We start from the raw sequence: 21544 nt of genomic DNA, 5'->3' as shown, positions 1-21544 counted from the left end.
ACCATTGTGTAGCATCTGCTCTTCTTTTAACAACAGTTTGTATACATCTGAGAAGTGGGGAGACCAGTTCCTGGAGTTTTGGTATAGGAATGTTGTCCCATTTGTGTCTGATTTTAGGATTCTAGCTGATCAACAGTCCTGGGTCTTCTTTGTCATATTTTTAGTTTCATGATGTGCCAAATGTTTTTATTTGGTGAAAGGTCTGGACTGCAGGCAGGCCAGTTGAATAGTCTTCTTCTACTCCAAAGTCATGCTGGTATAACAGATGCAATAAGCAGACTAGCATTGTCATGCTGGAATATGCAAAACACCTTCCTAAAATACTTCCCTGCTTTATCTGGATGGAAGCATTAAAACCTAAACCCTGTACATACTTTTCAGCATCACAGGCATCTCATAATGATTTCCACCCTTGTCCTTAGTCTTGTCACTGACATTGTTCCACAATTTGTATACACAGTTTATTGCATATTGGTGAACCTCAACCCATCTGTACTTTTAAAAGACTCTGCCTATCTAAGATCTTCATAGCCAATCGTGTTATTGAACTGTTGCAAATTAACCTAAGTAGTTCCTCCAGCTGTTTCTTCTTAGTAACACTTACATTTTCCAGCCTTTTGACCCAACTTTTTAAGTGTTGCAGCCATCAAATTCGAAATTATCTTAATTATTTTTTTTATTATCCAAACTATTAAAAATGTAAATGGTTTCTGTGTTATTTTGTGAATAATATATGGGTCTATGAGATTTGTAAATAATTTATTTCTGTCTTTTTTGACATTTTAAACAGTGTTCCAACTTTTTTGGAGTTGCAATCAAAAACTCACATCCTATGGTGTCTTCTACTACAAAGTAATAAATAATATAGGTAATAAAAAGGCACCATTTATATATGCTATTTAATGTTGTTTTTATAAATAAACAAAGTTCCCTGGTGGAGAACTTACGAGTGTCTGAAGTGTTTTGTAAAGAATCAGATCAAACCAATTATTAATCCTTTTAAAAGTTTTTTTAATCTATTCTTGTTATTGTTTAACCTTCATGTCTTCTTATTATTTGTCTGACTTGATGTACTTGTGGTGAAGGATACATTTATGTTGCCATATCAGTATGGTTATATTTATGTTAGTCTTTTTGTGCTATTTCATTTAATGTGAACTGGGCAAGTTGAATATCACTATGGAGATTTAATAATAAGGAACTGATCATTTACATTGAAGTCAGAAGATAGGATTTGGGATTTTTTATTTTTTTGATAAACTGAAATATACCTGGGTGGCACATGTCTAAAGTTTAATTTTGAGTGTAAGTTATTGTCGGTGTGGAGTTACATTATCTCTGTTTTGGTTTGCTCCATTCCGATCCTGAGCAGGATAAAGCTGTTAAGGGAAAGTAAGTAAACTAAATATAATTTTGAAAGGGCATTGGCTTTTATATAGCTTTTCTATTTAACTTGAAAGCAAATGTTTGTGACAAAATAAAAAAACATTAACTTTAACCACAATTTCAGAAAGTGTATATCAAAATAAAGTACTATCAAATTCTTGGATGGCACAGGCCTCTGTGTAGTCTAATGAAGTACTTCCACTTCAACCTTGGCAAACCATTACTTCAATGAATTGTGTGCAGGGGCATTGTTATGCTTTAAACATGTTTTGCTCCAGCTAAGGGAAATTCAAATGCTACGGCATACAAAGACAATTGTGTCCTTATAATTGTGTGGCAGTTTTTGGGGAAAACACACATTTTGGTGTGATGATGTCATGTAGTAGTGTTTTCGGACAAAGGCCTTGGTGGTTTCAGAACTTATCTTTCACAAAGCACCTCCTGTTGTTAAATTCACTAGTAGAACAGTGACTTGATCTTGGTAATGGTGTTGCTATAAAACTATTACCCAATCAATAGTGATTATTAGATCTAACCTTATCACAAATGAGGTCAGTGAAGAGTAGGACTTGGTTTGCCCACAGGTCTAACGATGTTTAATTCTTACAAAACACTAAATATTCACTCCACTGTGATATGCAACACCCATCTGATGCAACTATGATATGATGAAATGGTTAAGTTTGTGCAAGAACACATGATATAAATGTGAGTGTTTATCAGAGCAACTAGTGGATCATAAAATGAATTCTACTCATAACAGTATGTAAAATTTTTAATGCATTTAATGCATACCTTTTCAGAAATCAGATTGTGGTGTAATACCATTGTAAAGTGTATTATTTCTATATATCTGCATGGTCTGGAGTGTGTTATTCTGCTTACACCACAAGGTTTTGTTAAGGGTTTAAACATATAATTTATTAATGATTGCCACATTGGCATGTTTTCTAACAGGATATAGTGCTCTGGAATGTCCACAAGACATATTAGTTCCTATTATCACTAACACTTTATAATAAAAAAACTGTCTTTCCCCAAAAATGATTTTTCCCTCAGAGGCATCTCAGCAAATGTTATAAAGTTAACACAAACTTTATATAAATGTTAAATACATGTCTACAGAGAGAAATACTTCACACTAACCACCCACTTTTTTCTTTCATTAATTAAATACATAAATGTATGATTTATTTATAATTGGGGGAATGAGGATGGGGTTGTGATCCATTTTTTGTCTAGACTGTGTTGTTCCTCTTATTGCACTGCAGTCTGGTATTTATTTGACATATCATGCATTTGATGGTTTATAGTCATATTTAATTTTCTGGAATATTTGAAAGACAATTTATTACTGATTCCACCTACATTACAGCTGACAGACATTCGATCACCCGTTTCTCTTTTGAATGCAACTTGTCATTATAGGGGAAAACTTACAGTATGGCACTTGTGCAGTTATAAAAACGTTAATCAATGCGGATGATTTTAACCATTGACATTGTCCCAAAGCAGCTTTTGAGAGATAAAAAAAAGTTGTAAAACATGAATTTAACTTATTTGTTATATTTCCTATTCGATTCAGTTTTATCTGTATAGTCTTTTAACAATGTTTTACAGAGAAAAATAAGTTATAAAATATGAAATAACACTTGTTATCTTATTTTTCAATTCAATTCAGTTTTGTCCGTATAATCTTTTAATAATCGATTTTAGGTTCAGTAGTTGATAATTCTGTAGTCTTTGTCATGTACAAGATCTCGCGAGACTTCAGTCACTTCAACTAACACTTGTGAAGAGTCTGCACGCGATCTTGAGCACAGAGCAGAAACGCTGTTGTTGGAAGAGTTAGAGTGACTGAAACATTGGTCGCGGGGTCAAATCTCAATTCATATTTATAGGTGAACTTCTTAGGGAATGAGAGTTCTAAGTTTACTCTCTATCCTAGGGCGCCTACAAAGGGAGTGTAGAGGGTATTGGGATTTTTGCCGTTTCAGTGGGCCGGAATAATAACACCAGGCTTTGGCTTGGGTCACATGATGGAAACACAAGCGCCTCCTTGTTTTGTCGGAGTTTTTTCTTTTTTTTTAAACCTACGTGTATTGTTGACAAATCGAAAAGTCTGGAGATTTACTGATATGACAGGTAAGGTTTAACATTTATATTCAGAACACATGTTTATGAGGCTTTAGGATTTTCTTATTGCAAAGGACGGCAAATATACTTGACAACAGCATCGACGACCTGACTAACATATGCTGTCAAAGTCTTTCAGGCTCGTTCTTAATGTTGGGGTTGAATAGCGTTAAGACGATTTTTTTTTACATTTGTTTTTGTATGTTTGTTTTACAAGTCACGTGTTAGGATTTCGGTGTAAACAACAACTCGGGTTCTCGCACGCTTTCTCTTTCTCCTGGATATTTCTATAGCATTCGGTGTAAACAACAACTCGGGTTCTCGCACGCTTTCTCTTTCTCCTGGATATTTCTATAGCAGGTTTGGTGTGTGTTTTATCCTCTGGCAATTAAAATAAAGAAGACAAATGTGAAAGGGAGCGGCGGAGAAAATTGCTGCCTCATCCTTTATCAGCAGCGCCGTGAGTCAGCAAGCCCGTCGCCCCCCGCGCGCGCGCGCACGCGCTCGCTCTCTATCTCTCTGTCCCCGTGTGTCTCTCAGCGCACTTCTCCCTTTACTCTAACTTTCATAAACATCGGTAAGCACAAGAACCGCACCACTTCTAACGTCTTTTCTTATTCATATTCTTACATTTATGTTTATATATATATATGTATGTTTATATAGAATAACCAGCCATAGGCGACTCCTTGTCTACTTCCACCCAGGCGTTAGTTATCATGCCTTGACTGTGTTTCAGGAGCAGGGTTGCTTTCTGTAGGAGCTTCTCTTCTTTTGCCTGTGTGTGTAACTAGACCCATTTTCTAACATAGTTTTTTTTTTCCAAAGCACGAGAAGTGTAATGAATACTGTTTTACAGTATTTAAAGTTGTTGACTAATAGTATTTGACTGGTCACTTGAAATAAATAGGTTTGGATCTTGGAACAGGGTCACTTCCTGTAGGAGCATTCTCTTCTCTAGTCTGTTTATGGATATGTTTTGTAACATATTTTTCTTTCAAATCATGAGAAATGTGGTAAATGATGTTTTATATTCCTTATAGTTAACTGCTATAATAATATTGACTGGTCACTTAAAAATGAATGGGTTTAAATGTTATATATATATATATCAATTTATTATTTATATCTCTCTCTCTCTCTCTCTCTCTCTCTCTCTCTCTCTCTCTATATATATATATATATATATATATATATATATATATATATATATATATATATATATCTATTCTCAAAAACACAGGTCTAGAAACACACACACACACACACACACACACACACACACACACACACACACACACACAGACAGACAGACAGGCGAGAAGAGAATATTTATATGTGTAAAAACTTTATATATATCATTTTATTATAATTATATATAAATATTCTCGAAAACACAGGTCTAGGCACACACACACACACACACACACACACACACACACACACACACACACACACACACAGGCGAGAGAGAAGAGAATGCTCCAGCAGGAAGAGTCCACGTTCCTAGAATCAAACCCATTCATTTCAACTGACCAAACAATTATTAGGGGTGTAACTATACACAGAATTCTCAGTTTTTATGTCAAGGTTCGCTACAATTTTGGTACAGTTAGCCTGGCAAGAAATGCAGAACATCAAATTGCTGGTTGTTTTTTATTAACTTAGTTTATTAATAATATTTGTGAACATCAATAATTTACATAAATACATAAATAAATATACTAAATCACAATGCAATACACTTTTTATTATTTTGATTACATAGGCACAAATAAAATGAATTTGAATCAAATTAATGAAAAATTATTGAAAGCCCTGTACCGAACAATTTCGATACTGTACCGTTCAACCCTTAATACATAGATATAACATTTTTCCGTTAATACCATGAGAAATGTGCTAACTACTGTTTTATAGTTCTTATAGTTGTTACCTGTAATAATAATATTCTTATACAGTGCTTGTTATAGTATATTATGGATGCAACTAATGATTATTTTGATAATAGATTTATTTGATTTAAAACTGTTTTGCTTAATATAACACTATAAAAGCCTAATTGAGGGTATTTATGTATACAAGTGTATTAAAAAATGCAAAAGCCACATATTGTGATTAACTATCTTTAATTTAGACATTTTAGAGCTTATAGTAGCTGCTTGTTAAGGAGTGCATGGGGCTTTCTTATTTAAACTTTAAACTTTAAAATTAAAATTCCCTCAAACTGGGTTGTTTCTTTCTGTAAAAAAAACACAACAGCATTTGAGTATGAGAGGTGAAGCAGTTTGTCTAAGTCAACATTTCTGTTGTATTATGCAGATGGCAAATTGACAACCATGCTTATAAAAAACTTTATAAAATATAATACAACATTGTTTTGACTAAAAAAAATGTTGAATAAAAAATACACAGACATTTTGTTAATTTGTGAAGATATAAGCATCTAGAATATATAATAAATTTACTGTTGTGTAATAATTAAATGATAAATGCATAAATTAAATATACATACATCGAAAACAAGCATTTGAACGTATAGTTAAGCCTCAGTAAGTAATGTTTAAAAACAGATAAGTTACTGTAGTAGTAGATAAATGCTATAAAATGCGAATGAAACGGAGAAACACAGCAAGCAAAATGTCATCGTTTACTGCTGCTGTTATTTGCTGCTTTTAGATTTAGTTTTTGTTCGCACCGTTTTAATTGAATCCATCAGTATGTGGCGAGCGAGCCGATTGCGCAACCTGATGCTCGCGTATCACAACAGAACAGATCCAGTGTAACTGTCCTGAAGTTACAAACAAACAGTTTACACAATAGCACTTCATTCAACTAAAAAACTTTCACATGATGAGGATTATACAGTTTTTGCTTACCATCAGCATGCTAAGCAAAAACTGTATAATCCTCATCATGTGAAAGTTTCTTCATTTTATGTGCTCGTGCATCACTGTGGTACTTCCATGCCACACAAACTCAGCTTTGCAATAACTTCCAGGTACTTCCAGTTTTCTTTGTTGAGTTTAATATAAAATGCTCCCATGCCTTGAGTTTAATATAAAATGCTCCCATGCCTTGAGTTTAATATAAAATGCTCCCATGCCTTGAGTTTAATATAAAATGCTCCCATGCCTTGAGTTTAATATAAAATGCTCCCATGCCTTGAGTTTGATATAAAATGCTCCCATGACTTGAGTTTGATATAAAATGCTCACATGCATTGTGTTTAATATAAAATGCTCACATGCATTGCGTTTAATATAAAATGCTCACGCATTGTGTTTAATATAAAATGCTCACATGCATTGCGTTTAATATAAAATGCTCATGCCTTGCGTTTGATATAAAATGCTCACATGCCTTGTGTTTAATATAAAATGTTCCCGCTTTGGTTGACTTTGGATGTACACTTTTTCCTGCTGCTGGGTGACCCTGTACTTTGTACCATTTCACAGAAGGCTGTGTTATCTTACTGTCACACTAACCCGTAACTTGAGCAGCCCAACTAATCGATAACAGCAATCGTTGACAACAAATTTCATTAGCAATTATTATCGATTTTAACGATTAGTTGTTGCAGCCCTATATATAATATAATATAATATAATATAATATAATATAATATAATATAATATAATATACCGTAATTTTAAATAAATTTCCGGACTATAAAGCGCACCCATACATAAGCCGCAATTTGACAAAGATTTTTATTTTAAACATAAATAAGCTGCACCTGTCTATAAGCCACAGGTGTCTACACTAAAACTAATGAACTTTACACAGGCTTTAACGAAAGACAGTGTCTGTTACACGGTGTAACGGGTGAAATATGTTGTGGCTCCTTTAAGAGCAGAGCGGCATTTTGGGAATAGCCTACCGCCACATTTATCCGGTATTACTGCATGTGTGCAAGACCGAGGAAAATGTCCTGTCTGTGCTTATATGATTTCTGTTGTAACTGGAGTTAGTGAGCTCTCCCATGACCCAGACTCAACGCGTTACAACGGCTTGTATCTAAACAGTAGCCTACAAAGAAAGTCATTGTTCACTGTCTTCCTCCTTCCTTTCACAACTATTTCTCTCGAGAGTTTATCTTTTGGCATTGTCGTGCGTTTAAAAAAAAAAACTTTTTTTCTCCTGATGCCGTGCAGCTCAGAACACAGGTGAGGTGCCTTTTTTTTTTTGTTTCCGTTCGGAAATTTCATTGGTCTAATGTTATGGGGTTCAGTTTTTTGGCTTGAAGTTTGTGAAACCGGGAAAATCCCAGGAAAAATTTATAAATAATCCGCTTTTGTTGTTTAAGCCGTGTGTTTAAAACGTGTGAAAAAAGTAGCGGCTTATAGTCAGAAAAATACGGTAATATAATATAATATTCTTGTTAAGTATAATTGACTGGTCATTTGAAATAAATGGTTTTGGATCTGTGATCTCACATTTACTTTAAGTAAATTTAAACAAGCATTTCTAAATATAACAACTTTAGTTTTTTTTAAACTAATAAAATGTATGTTAATAAATCACAATTTTGACACTTTTTTTTATTTATCAATGATTTAATAAATAAACAAAAAATAGACCAAAGTTTCCTTTTTGAATCGAGCGGTTGTATTTATACACCACTGTTATTTAATACTCGATTCTGATTAGCTGATGGTTGTTCTAGAGGCGTACAAAATATTTAATTTTCAGTTAAATCACAGCTGCATTACAATTCTGTATCCGCCAAGTTAACTGAAAGAATGGAAAAGTTAGATTGTTGTTAGATCAGGACACGGATCTAACAACAAACACAATAACACACAATTTGCATTATTTCCATTAATTATGTATTATTGTTTTATTTATTATTGCATGGAGTAAAAAGTATTGCAAATCAAATATTAAATACATACACTGATACTTGTTCACAGGACTTTCTGTTCTCATGTTGTCTCTCTTTCTCTCTGGCAGGACCACCTTGGTTGTGCATTATTTATCCAATAATTTTATCCAATAATAATTAATCCAGCAGTGTCCTGTTGTCAATTATTCCCTACTTATTAATGTAATAAAACAAACCTATGATTCTGCAGTTTGTCTGTGGAATTTGTTTTGTACTGTAAAGTCTGCAAAAAGAAAAAAGGGGAAAAAAAAGCCTGTATATCTGTCTTGGCCCAGAACTTCGTTCTCTGACTACAGTGTTTGTTATGACAGAGTATGTGTCAAAGTCCATCTGTTGTAAATCCTGTCAGTGAGATAATGAACTGCCATAAATGTCTGTCCGCCTCAGTTTTGACTGTCACATTCGACACTTTTGTTTTTTCTTTTCCTTATGTGCAGAATTTCCTCTTTCACAATGATGTAGATGTAATTTAGCATGAAAATGTCTAGCAGCAAGAATTCAGAGTTCAGGTTCCAGTCGTCGGTGCACAGTGCGCACATACTGCGCTGTCTGGATGAACAAAGGCAGAAGGACTTCCTGTGTGATGTGACAGTGGTGGCTGAGAACCGCAGTTTCAGGGCCCATCGCTCGGTTCTCGCCTCCTGCAGTGAATACTTCAGCGCCCGCATAACCAACCACACAGGCCAGGGACTCGTGATCAATTTGCCTGATGAAGTAAGTGTGTACTGTGTTCTTTATCCAACAGCTGGTAACAGTGTCTGCTATTTACTTTATTAGACACTTAGCATATCCCTCATTACCAAAACGTCTGAATATTATTTCTCAAAAATGTCCTGATGCTTAAGTGGTTTTGTTTTCCCAGGTAACAGCTGAAGGATTTGAACCCTTGCTGCAGTTTGCATACACTTCAAAACTACTCTTCACCAAAGAGAATGTGCTGGAGATCCATAACTGTGCCACTGTGCTGGGTTTCAAAAACTTGGACATAGCTTGCTTTGACTTCATCTTGCCCAGGTTCTTCGACAGCAACGTAGGTTCTTCAAAGGTCCAGCGGAATCAGTGCTGCAAGACCAAATGCTGGAAAGCCAAGGCTGAATCAGGATTCTACAAGGATGGTGCTAATGATAATGCTGATGTTTCGTCCGTGACTCGGCCCTCGAAGAAACAGGAGCCAAACATCTCCTCAAATCTCAGTGAAAAGGCAGGGAGAACCTGTAGCCCGTGTCAAGTTGACACTGAGGCAGATACAGAAGTAGAGTCAGACTACTCCTCACTTTGTCCGAAATACCGCAAGTTTCAGCTCGCCTGTGGAAAAAGCCAGTCTTACACAGACACGGAACCAGAGAACACTGTGAGTACCTGCTCTCTAAACTGCCTGCCTTGCTCCAGCTATGAAAAATGTGAGGCTACAGACACCGTGGCTAGCAAGACCTCAACAGGAATCACCGACGAGGATGCCATGACTTTTTGCTGCTCATTAACAAAGCAATCACCAATTGAAACACCTCAAAATGTTTGCTCAGGCAAGACACTTCCACAGATGTGTCCAATGACTGCATCCTGCAGTCTCAGAGGTTCTTTTTCTCCTCCTCCAAAAGCTGAAGAAATGGATGAAAGTGCTTCTGTGCAAGTCACGGGGAAAGAGTGCGCAGTATCCGATTGTAGAACTGGAGCTGTTTCCCTGAACCCAGGAAAAGAGGAAAGGAGCAGTGTGGAGATGGAGGTGGCTAACCAGCTCAGTGCCTGGCCCGATGTTTGCAGCTCGCGTGTCTCAGAGGCCGCATGTGGCCAAGGTGTGACGATGAAAAGCTCGGAGCTACAATGGCTAAAACAGCTCGAGTGTCCTTTTCTCAGGGATTTGGGTGCAGTGGATGCTCAGGTGCGATGCAGTGAGGCGACATCTGGCTCAGCAGAGTGTTCCTACAACTTTTCTCTTCATTCAGGAGAGGATTCTGATAGCTTCGACACTGAGGGGGACAGCGAGTCCTGTACGAGCGAGCAAGCAAGTCTGGTGAGCATCTTTTCTAATACCATGACATTATCACCCAATTGTCAGGTGGCACAGGAAAGTTGTTTTTTTTTCCCCCGCTATGTAGTTATGCTTTTTGTTTTTCAATATAATTTGAAATGGTCACTGTTGTATTTGCATTCGGTTAACTATCGCATCAAATAGGCCGGCCCTTTTTTCAATATGACCAATGATGTACTACATGCCCTCATGCATAGACCCGAAACACTGCGAGTCTACAGAATAAAAAAGCAAGAAACAACATCGGAAATCTGTAAGTGAATTTTGAAATCACTCAAATGCCTGCATGTAGTGAGAAGAAAAATTTCCTAATTACTAAACAGATGATGACTAAATGTGTGAAATCGAAATCGAATAATACATAACGCACATTGTATCTTTATCTTTAACTTTATAAAGTGGCTTACGAGTCATTTGAGCTCATTATTCAACCACTTGTTAATATTACTGTTTTTTTTGTTAACATTGGGAGAACACAAAGTGCTCTGTGCTCTTTAATCTGATTAAAGATAGAGCAGAGAGATCAGTCATTTAGAATGCAGAGGAGTAGTCATTAACAAACCATGGCCTGATACAGTTGTGTAAGAATTTAGGATGTGAGATTGTGATCTTATTTCTAAGGCAAACAAAACATTTTTTTTTCTTTTTCTTTTTTTATTAAGAATGAATCATATAGACCAAATTACTTGGTTTGTGATTTTAAAAAGGCAAACTGATGATCATTTTAGATTTTTTTTACCCCCTGTTAGATGAACAGTCATTTTCAATTGCACCCTTTCTGTTGAAGCAACAGCTACTTTTAGCCTCTTAATGAATGTAGACTGTAAGCTTTCTTCTGGTTTGACATTGGAATGTAGACATTTCAGATTTTTACTTTTCTTATTAGTTTCACTGTAGTGACTGAATAATTTACAAATTGTACATGTTACATGTACATCATACAGCACAGTGAAATTCTTTCTTTGCATATCCCAGCTCATTAGGAAGCTGAGGTCAGACGTAATATAGTGCCCCTGTAGCAGAGAGGGTTTGAGGGCCTGCTCAAGGGCCCACCCAGGGCAAATTGGCAGTTCTGGTGCTTTCTGACCCCTGACCTTCACATCAGTAACCCAGAGCCATAACCGTTGAGCTACCACTTCTCAATTGATATCCAGAACTATATATGGGCTAAAGAAAAGGGCGATGGCAGGACAGATGTGTCATAGAACTAATTTCCAGACCAGAACATTTGAAACATACAGTGCATAATTTAAATTTGACAATTGAAATATATAAAAATATAATATTTTATCCCTGCACCTTGCTTCAGTGTGTGGCGGTTGTTCCTAGGGTGATGTGCAGTGTTGGATTTTCTCTTATGATGGATTGTTCTGTGCGTTATTGCGACATTTATTTTATAAGGATATAATGGAACTTCACAATACGTATGGGCTATTTTTATAAAGCCTGGCTGATACCGGACTTGTTTTGATAGCTCCTTAACCTTAATGTAGTATGTTTAGGTTTTTTCTTTGGGGTCTATACTCTCACAAACAGTTTATATTCTGATCATATTTCACTTTAAATGCATACAGGTGGACTCCATTCAGATAATTATATGACTTCTGGTGGGGACTAATTGCAGCAGAACAGATCTATTGGTTTTACAGTAACATTAACATTTATGGAAAATGTACATTATTTATAAAGTTAAATAAATAAAAAACTATTACACTGTAGTGACTTCTTTGCTCACCATTTAATAGCATGGGATATTTCGTATTCAATCAATACATTATAATCCAAATGGTGTCCAAGTGTAAGGTGTGGGGGGGAGATTGCTGAGATTGAGAATGCACTAGTAAGAAGAATGACGAAGAAACTTTTCAGGTGAATGAAATAAAATGATTGTTATATACCTTGAAACAATTGTTAACAAAATGTTCCTTTACATCGATGGCTCCAAACTCTTTATAGAACCTAAAGATACATATGATCAGTGTTCTTCTAAATCTCAGATCATATGGAGCAACTATTGCCAACTATCTGTGGCAGCCAGGTCAGGCCAAGTTTTGTGAATAGCATAAGACTGTGTTTTTTCAATGCTCTGTAAATAGAAACTGAAATGATGAAGTGGATGCATCCTTTTTATTATTCATGGAAAGACCAAGTGTTGCTCCTGTTTAAAGAGAACAGCTCACCACTCTAGCTATTTCTGTATTGCCTCTTTATAATGCAGTGTAATAAACAGCTAACGCTTTGTACGAAAACCAACCCAATGCAAAGAATTGCAATATTCTGCAAAGGTCAAGTCAAAAACCCTGGCATTTTACTCCCAGAAGTCAAAGGATTCGCAACCAAACCTTAAACATGACAATTTAATGTCGGTTATGTTCCTTTGCCCTGTTACATTTGGTTCCTTAAGAAGATTTTAGACCACAATTTATTATATTCATATTTATTTTTATTTCAAATCCAGTATACTGTGGTAGACAGCTGACATAACAATATCTTTGTCAATGTTCAAATATTTACAGACCTGTCTGTATGTGCCAAGTTTGGTGTGAGAGAAAAGGTATTGTTGAGATATGGCCTTACTTCCTGTTTGGTGACCTTGCCACAAAGTTAATTTGCATGTTGTGGACATGCGGTGATTCAGATTTTGTGAAGAATCGACAAAATCTATTGGAAAAGAAGCATCTTTTGTTTCTTTGTAAACTCCAAATGTCTAACTTCCAATAATGATAATAAAATGATTAATTACATTAATAAATTGTAATGTAGCCGCAAATGTAAACTGGTTGATTTTTTTCAGCTTCTTGCTCAGATGCAGCTGCCATTTTCTGTGGATGGCATTGTGTCACTAAGCCGCAACGACTTCCAGCAGATGCTGAAGACACAGCGGCTGACACGTGAACAGCTCGATTTTGTGCATGATGTGCGGCGCCGCAGCAAAAATCGCATCGCCGCTCGCCGCTGCCGCAAGAGGAAACTGGATTGCATCCACAACCTGGAGTGTGAGATTGAAAGACTTGTAAGTGACTATAATGTGGTGATTATTTCCATTGTAAACATAGGTAGTATTGTGGTTTTATATCTGTGCTTGTGTACTTGTGCTCATTCAGCACAAGGGTGTTAGTAAGTCAGGAGTAGTTACAGTGATGTAGGAAGGTTTGGATCAGAGTTCATTAGCAGGCCACTCACATGTAAAAGTCAAGTAAAGTTTATTTCTATAGCGCTATTTACAACAGACATTGTCTCAAAGCAGCTTTACAGAAATTAACAGTGAAGGTGAATGGTGTGCATTTATCACTGATGAGCAAGCTGTGGCGACTGGCAAGGAAAAACTCCCTTAGATGTTATGAGGAAGAAACCTTGAGAGGAACCAGACTCAAAAGGGGAACCCATCCTTATTTGGGTGACATCAAGAGTGTGATTATAGTCTTTAAACAATACAGAACACTGGAGAGTGAAAACTAACATGAGCACTGGAGTGTAAGAGGTGTGGACTATGAGCCGGAAGCGGGAGTAACTGTATCATGCTTTAATCAGAATACACACACCCACACACCCACACACAAGTCATGTAGAGTTACGCAATCCACGGAAGGAGTATAATCCACGGAACAGAAAGTAATCCACAGAACCAGCGGGGAATACTGGCAGCCTCGAGCAAGGTCGGTGTCCATAGCCATGAAGTAGGTCCGACACTAGTGATGTCGGAACGGAGGCTTATATAGGGGACACCTGCCTTTCGTTAATGCCGGGAGCGGCAGAGCGAGGCAGCGTGACAGCTACCGAGGGGGGCGTGGCAGGTGGATCCCTGACAATAAGAATATAATATAAAGTAATAATAATAATATAACAAAAATATAATATAAACCATATCTTCATGTAGCTGGCTTTGTGCATAGGGGCGTTGTCATGCTGGAAAATATTTGTCTTCCAGTTCAAGTGAAGGAAAAATGAAATACTACTGCATTAAGACATTCTATACATTTGTGTGCCTCCAATTGCTCACTTCCTGATGTACAAACTCAAAATATACTGATTCACCCGATATTATTTCTTTCAACACAAATTATTTTTGGGTTTGAAATTTGAAATAGACAAGGAGGGGGTACACCATACTTCAACAAATTTCTACATTAACTAGGGGTGTAACGGTACACGTATTTGTACATACACGTATTCAGCACAGGCCTTTCGGTTTGGTACACACGTGTACCGAATGCAATCCTTTTAATAATTATATAATAAAAATTTGATTTCCCTCAAGAACACTTAAAGCGCATTTTTTTTTACTAAATATAACATCATACACAACAATGCCAAGAGTATAAAAAAAAGAAACTAGAGTTAGTGCAGGGCCACTGTGGTGACTGTGGTGTGCTAACCAGGAAGTGGCGAGCGGCTAACGATAGCGATATGGATTCTTTGGCGTTATATGTCCAGCTTCTAGAATTTATTTAGAAAAATAAAAATAAAAATCTGACAATTCTGCATATCGGGAGAGTAAATGAACGAAGGCTAGAAGGAATAAAGAAATGTATTAAAGTATGCTGAAATAAGTCAAACAGTTTTCCTTGATAAGATAATTTGAATTAATGTTCCTGGATTGTAGATGAGGATGACGGCTAAAGCTTTGCTAATCTGGTTATATGATTTAAGCAATATATGAATCATTAATCAGTCCTGATCAGAATGTGTTTAGACCATTCTATTGTCATGATCAGAGGACATGCACTGCTATTGAATGGAAAAATCTGAATAAACTAAATTAAGGGGTGGAAATACCTGTACTTTATTATTATAGTTTTATTTATTTATTTATTTTGTTTGTATTAAATTAGATTAGATTAGATTCAACTTTTGTCATTGCACATGTTATGGTACAAGGCAACAAAATAGAGTTAGCATCTAACCAGAAGTGCATTGATAGCAGTGTAAAATAGAATAATATAGATAGAATGGATAGATTGATAGATCGATCTGCATGTTATACATGGACTTCTGCAAATTTTCTCTTAGTTTCAAGCTTTCAATAAAATGAATCATTGTAGAAAAATAAAATGATCAGAAATCATGTCAATCCATCTACAGAACCCTTTAATGCTATAGCTATCTGTGCATGTTTGAAGAAGGATAAGCAACCAGACTGCAATGTGAGATTTAAGGATAAGTAACTGTGACCTTACCTCGGGGTAATGTTTCAATATAATGATGTAAGCAAAGTCTAGGTTAGTCAAGGCTAACATGAGATGTGGCCTTTGTCTTCCTAAGGCACAAATTACAACTTAAGCTTTGCTTTTTTGTTTAAGTAAAGTTTTGCTAATTAACTTAATATGATTATTTTATATTTTTTTTATCAGAATGATAGTAAGCAAGCTATCATTGATTCAAAAAGCAAATATGATTGACTAGAAGCAATATATATATATATATATATTAGTATGAGTACCACTCACATTTCACCAACCATTTTAGTATCTTCTGAAGAGACAAGACTATAGAAATGAAACTTGGATATATTTTAGAGTAGTCAATGTGCAGCTTGTATAGCAGTACAGATTTACTGTCCTCTTAAAATAACTCAACATACATCTTATTATTGTCAAAATAACTGGCAACAAAAGTGAGTACACCGTAAGTGAAAATGTCAAAATATAATATGATGTGTCCAAAGTGTCAATATTTTGTGTCAGCACTATTGTTATCGAGTATGCCTTAATCCTCCTGGCCATGAAATTCACCAGAGCTGCACAGGTTGTTGCTGGGATCCTCTTCCACTCCTCCATAATGACATCACCGAGCTGCTGGATGTTAGACACATGGCACTTTGAGGATGCCTCAAATATATATATATATATATATATATATATATATATATATATATATATATATATATATATATATGTGAGTGTGTGTGTGTGTGTGTGTGTGTTAATTCATAGTCATATAGCCAGCAAACTTCCAGAGATTGGAAAGATGTTGACAGAGTTGCTTATTCACCCATAAGTAAATTAACACAAGTTTGCTCATGAAAACATGACAAACTGATGGCGATTGTTTACTTGTGTACATTTTTTAATTCTCTTTTAATTGAGAATATTGCATATAAAAAACAAATTAGAACATTTACTCAAACACATCTTATGTTCCTGCTAGTTGACCGTCAGTCCACAGTTACACCTGAAGGCTTAGATTACATTGCATGTAGCTAGGGAATGTCAGTAATATTTAATGCTAGTGGTATCTGATGTTCGCTGCAATATTAACTTTCTGCTGCACTTATACTGTGTCACAATGTTTATGTATTATAAACCAATAAGCCCTGTACAGAACCTGTTTCGTGCATTTGCTTTTTAATACTCTCATGGAGCATAACATTTACATAACTTTCTTCTACAGGCTTGAGTTTGTTCTATGTAGAAGTAGGCTCAGGTGTGTTTATTAGAAAATATTGCAGACAGATACAAACAGTATTGAGTGCGAGTGAGCGTCTGGATCGGTCAGAATTCCTTTGGGTTCAGGCAGGAGTGTGATTGAGAAAACACTATTCTGTGTCAGTCAATATAAACTGTCCTTAATCTCTGAAGAATGAGAAGGACAGTGTGACTAACAATTGATTACCTGGTTAAAGGTGTGGCTCAGAGTTTTGTCTTCTGACTGGAATTTTTCAGGGAATGTTTACTTTTCCAATCCTTGGTTCTCCCTAACTTAAAACAGCTGTCTATGACCTAAAGCTGACCATTTCATCAGCTACACATGTGAAACATTGCTCACAAATTATGCCCTGTGATCTTTTTCTTGTCAAGCCTATTGTTCAGTTAGTCAATTGCTGACACTTGTTTGCTTTCGTTCCACAGCAGAATGAAAAGGAAAAGCTGGCTGCCGAGAAGCGGCAGCTGGACGAGATGAGGCTGAAGACATGGGAGAATTACTCAGTTCTGTATGACAAGCTGTGTGCTGAGGCCAAACTGCAGCCTGAGCAGCTACAAGTGTTTGCCAAGTATACCTCTATGGCAGAGTGCCCTTTCTCTGCCCACCTGTCCACCAAAGCGCAGCTCTACCACTGCTCTGAGCATGAGCTCCAAACCTTGGCATCATGTTTTGGCTCTGACACTGGTATCTTCGAACCTAGCACCTCCACCACATCTGCCAACACTCAGAATCGTGCAGCTTCTAATCTCCAATCTACTGAACACAGGGAACAGCATGACCACGTCCATGTTTCCAGACCAAATTAGTAAACTTGACACAGATAAATCCTAAGGTGCTTCCTTTTATATTAAATGTAAAGCAAGAACTTAAAAGTCTTCTTTTTTTTTCGTTTGCTACAGAAAGCAAACATTTGTTATTGACAACAAGGGTCTATATTTTTATGGTTTGTTGATTCTTTTCACAATGAATTTGATGTCGTTCTCAGTGTTGTTCACGTTTTACCAAACCAAATGATATTTTTTTATACTTCTAATGTAGATACTACTTAATTACACTCCTATGAACTTTCCATTATGTTACTTCTTAACCATTCTGATATTTTGATTTATGAACTGGTAATTACAAATATTGCATTACTTTATACATTATATTGCATTAATTACAGTGTACAGGTGGCACAGCTATATGTACATTTTGCTATTGTTTTCTATTGTACAGTGTTATGTACAAGCAAAAACTTGGCTACATATATTGCTTCAGCTGACTGTTCTATTGGCACAATTTTCTAGTAATTCAAAACTAATGATAACAGGGTAACATGCTGCTAAATACATTTTATTCTCTTTCAAATCAGAATATAATAAAATACCTTAGGCAAACACCTCTTTGCAGTTTTCTTATAAAACGGATCAATAAATAGTTTTTGATCTTGATTCCGCTTCAATTACCACGATTCTTCTCCTTATTATATATATATATATATATATATATATATATATATATATATATATATATATATATATATATATATATATATACACACAGTGTGTATATATATTTGTTTGTTTTTTTATTTTTATTATTCTTTTTTTTTATATTAGTCAGTTTGCTAGTCAAATTGATGGGAGGTAAAAATGTTGGGTGTGCATGTATATTCCTATATTAATGTTTTTGTTAGCTATTGTGTGTTGTAAGGAACATGCATTTCACCAGCAGGGGACAGCAGTTGAATAAAAACCTTGGTAATGAGCAGTCAAAGACAAAGGTTAGTATATTTTATTCGGTAATGGAGACATGATTATATTTCATGAAATTTCATTTTCTAAAATGTTTTTTTAAATAAATAAATTTTTTAGAGGATCAAAACAATGGATATTGTTGCTCTCTCTCTCTCTCTCTCTCTCTCTCTCTCTCTCTCTCTCTCTCTCTCTCTCTCATATACAGTACAGACCAAAAGTTTGGACACACCTTCTCATTCAAAGAGTTTTCTTTATTTTCATGACTATGAAAATTGTAGAGTCACACAGAGGGCATCAAAACTATGAATTAACACATGTGGAATTATATATGGAATTATATACATAACAAAAAAAAGTGTGAAACAACTGAAAAGTTTCATATTCAAGGTTCTTTAAAGTAGCCACCTTTTGCTTTGATTACTGCTTTGCACACTCCTGGCATTCTCTTGATGAGTTTCAAGGTAGTCACCTGAAATGGTCTTCCAACAGTCTTGAAGGAGTTCCCCGAGAGATGCTTGGCACTTGTTGGCCCTTTTGCCTTCACTCTGCGGTCCAGCTCACCCCTAAACCATCTCGATTGGGTTCAGGTCCGGTGACTGTGGAGGCCAGGTCATCTGGCGCAGCACCCCATCACTCTCCTTCTTGGTCAAATAGCCTTTGATGCCTTCAGTGTGACTCTACAATTTTCATAGTCATGAAAATAAAGAAAACTCTTTGAATGAGAAGGTGTGTCCAAACTTTTGGTCTGTACTGTATATATATATATATATATATATATATATATATATATATATATGTGTGTGTGTGTGTGTGTGTGTGTGTGTGTGTGTGTGTGTGTGTGTGTGTGTGTATATCTATATACACATCTATCTATCTATATATATATATATATATATATATATATATATATATATTAAAATAGAATAAATCAAAGTAATACAACACACTTTTTATAATATTGATTAAATTGAGTAATTATTTAAATTGGTACAAAATAAATTGATTATACAAAGTAAAATTCATGGTAAATTTTAATACATTTGTTAGACCACATTGAAGTAATATAGATGTGTATGTTAGTGTGTGTGTGTGTGTGTGTATTACATTGAAATTTTCAAAAATATACGATCTATTTAATTGTTCTACTAATTTCAGCATACATTAACAAATGCCTTCATTCCCATGTCCAAGCTGGACATAAAACACTAAAGAATCCATATCACTAGCATTACCCGCTAGCCACTTCCTGGTTAGTGCCTAACACATTAATACGTTCCTGATGGAACTCAGATTTTAATTTTGTTTTAATTGTACATGTGTACCGAACCAAAATCCCTGTACAGAAAAATTTGGGTACAAATGCATGTACTGTTACACCCCTAATATATACTATAAAATATTCACATATATTTACATACTATTATATACTGTTTATATATATATATATATAAAAAAAAAAATACTATTTCTGAAATGAAGTATCTTCTAAGCGATGTGATGTGTAAATCTGTATCAATCACTACAAAGGCAATGCAGAAGAATATGTGTGTTATATGTTATTTTTTTATATTTTAAGAAACAGACCTGAAAGGAAAACAGCAAATATATTGTGCTGTGAACGTGGAAAGCACAGAAATTGGTGACAGGTGTCACTGCTCATCTTTCCTGAATTGAAATGCGAGTTAAAAATCAGCAGATCCGGTATCTAAGGAAGACTCTGAATCCTCCCTGTGTCCTGACAGATTCTCCAGCTGTCATTCAGGTGTAATCAGCTGCTATGGAGAGAGCAAACTGACAACACATAATCCACAGTCATGTTCATCCATGATTAAAACGGAATGAAAAATCGGTTTGAGGTACTGATTATGAACAGATTAGAGGCTACATACGCAGTATAATCCAACAATGCCAAACCAAGAACTTTATAAACATCAGTCTTCAGAGTGCTTTGCATTACTTCACACTTCTGACTAAAATTTATATCCTTTCTCGAAGTGACTACCATCTCAGAACCTTTTTGATAACCGTAGAAATTAGATACATTTTATAGGTAAACATTCTGAAACTATTTTAATAAAAACAAATTACTGTTTCCTTTCATACACTTTATAAATGGTGTCTGATTCTCTCCAATCTTGACAGTGAAGTTTGAAATGAACTGACCCAGCACTTATTGCTTTAATTAACAGGCCTCATTGTTTCACCAGCCAACTGTAACCTGACCATCTGACCAAGAGACACATTTCACACAGTAATCCACTCAATTAATCTAAATGTAACAATGTCTGTAAAAATACAAAAGGCATTGTGTAGCAGGCACAGTCTATCCACTTTAACCTCAATTGATCCAAATGAGCTGTTTATAGACTAATCCCTTTATGCATATAGAGGCCCATGTGTTGAGATTTACATTGCCAAGATAGCCATTAGCACTGCTCTGCTTAGCCTTCTGAGGCGGATCATGACTGCGCACGGATTACAGTCATTAACACTAATGGTACATTTGGCTTCATATGTACGGCCGCATCATGGTGATTAATATGCATAATGTGTCCTCCAAATGTGATGAGCTGTTGTACCTGAACTATCCCTCCCATACTGCTTTAAATGTGTATTAGCATTGTTTTTGTGTAGTCAGGTCGTTTGCCTTTTGTGACTGTGCTTGCATGTAGAAAACTCTGAACTCTAAAATATGATGTAGAAGTAGCCCACAGGGTCCTACATTTCAATAACTGCATTTTGACATAGGGTATATTCATAATGACTAGTAGTTGGACATCAGAATCTGTGTTATATTCTAAATATCTAGAGTTAAAGTCTAAATCTGAAGTTATATTAAGAGCCTGTCAGAAGTTTGGAAACATCGAGTCGTGTTTTTTTGAGAGACACATACATGTTGCTTTTATTTATATGCAACGAACTAGATAATAAAATGAAAAATTC

The 21544-nt window shown here is 35.6% G+C and overlaps 1 protein-coding gene across 2 annotated transcripts; it reads left to right on the top strand.

The window, feature by feature from the left end:
- The first annotated feature begins 3191 nt into the window (after positions 1 to 3191).
- bach1b (BTB and CNC homology 1, basic leucine zipper transcription factor 1 b) lies at positions 3192 to 18295 on the top strand. 2 transcript variants are annotated; one of them, XM_046861554.1, is made up of 5 exons: positions 3192 to 3531; positions 8848 to 9124; positions 9273 to 10421; positions 13234 to 13452; positions 17288 to 18295. In XM_046861554.1, exons 2-5 carry the CDS (start codon positions 8885 to 8887, stop codon positions 17666 to 17668), a joined length of 1989 nt encoding a protein of 662 aa, XP_046717510.1. In that variant the 5' UTR covers positions 3192 to 3531; positions 8848 to 8884; the 3' UTR covers positions 17669 to 18295. The 2 variants fall into 2 exon arrangements, with proteins under 2 accessions (XP_046717510.1, XP_046717511.1); XM_046861555.1 differs by lacking the exon at positions 3192 to 3531 and adding an exon at positions 3562 to 4099.
- The last annotated feature ends 3249 nt before the right edge of the window (positions 18296 to 21544 follow it).

The sequence above is a fragment of the Silurus meridionalis genome, chromosome 11 (assembly GCF_014805685.1).
Source record: "Silurus meridionalis isolate SWU-2019-XX chromosome 11, ASM1480568v1, whole genome shotgun sequence".
Classification (NCBI taxonomy): domain Eukaryota; kingdom Metazoa; phylum Chordata; class Actinopteri; order Siluriformes; family Siluridae; genus Silurus; species Silurus meridionalis.
The sequence above is the reverse complement of the archived record's forward strand: the minus strand, read 5'-3'. Positions and strand labels throughout refer to the sequence as shown.

What these genes read in the sequence shown, in the direction of transcription:
- bach1b (XM_046861554.1), top strand. Translation starts at nt 8,885, where the DNA reads ATGAAAATGTCTAGCAGCAAGAATTCAGAGTTCAGGTTCCAGTCGTCG. An exon ending in TGATCAATTTGCCTGATGAA is followed by an intron (nt 9,125 to 9,272) that starts GTAAGTGTGTAC and finishes TTGTTTTCCCAG; the next exon opens with GTAACAGCTGAAGGATTTGA. An exon ending in CGAGCGAGCAAGCAAGTCTG is followed by an intron (nt 10,422 to 13,233) that starts GTGAGCATCTTT and finishes GATTTTTTTCAG; the next exon opens with CTTCTTGCTCAGATGCAGCT.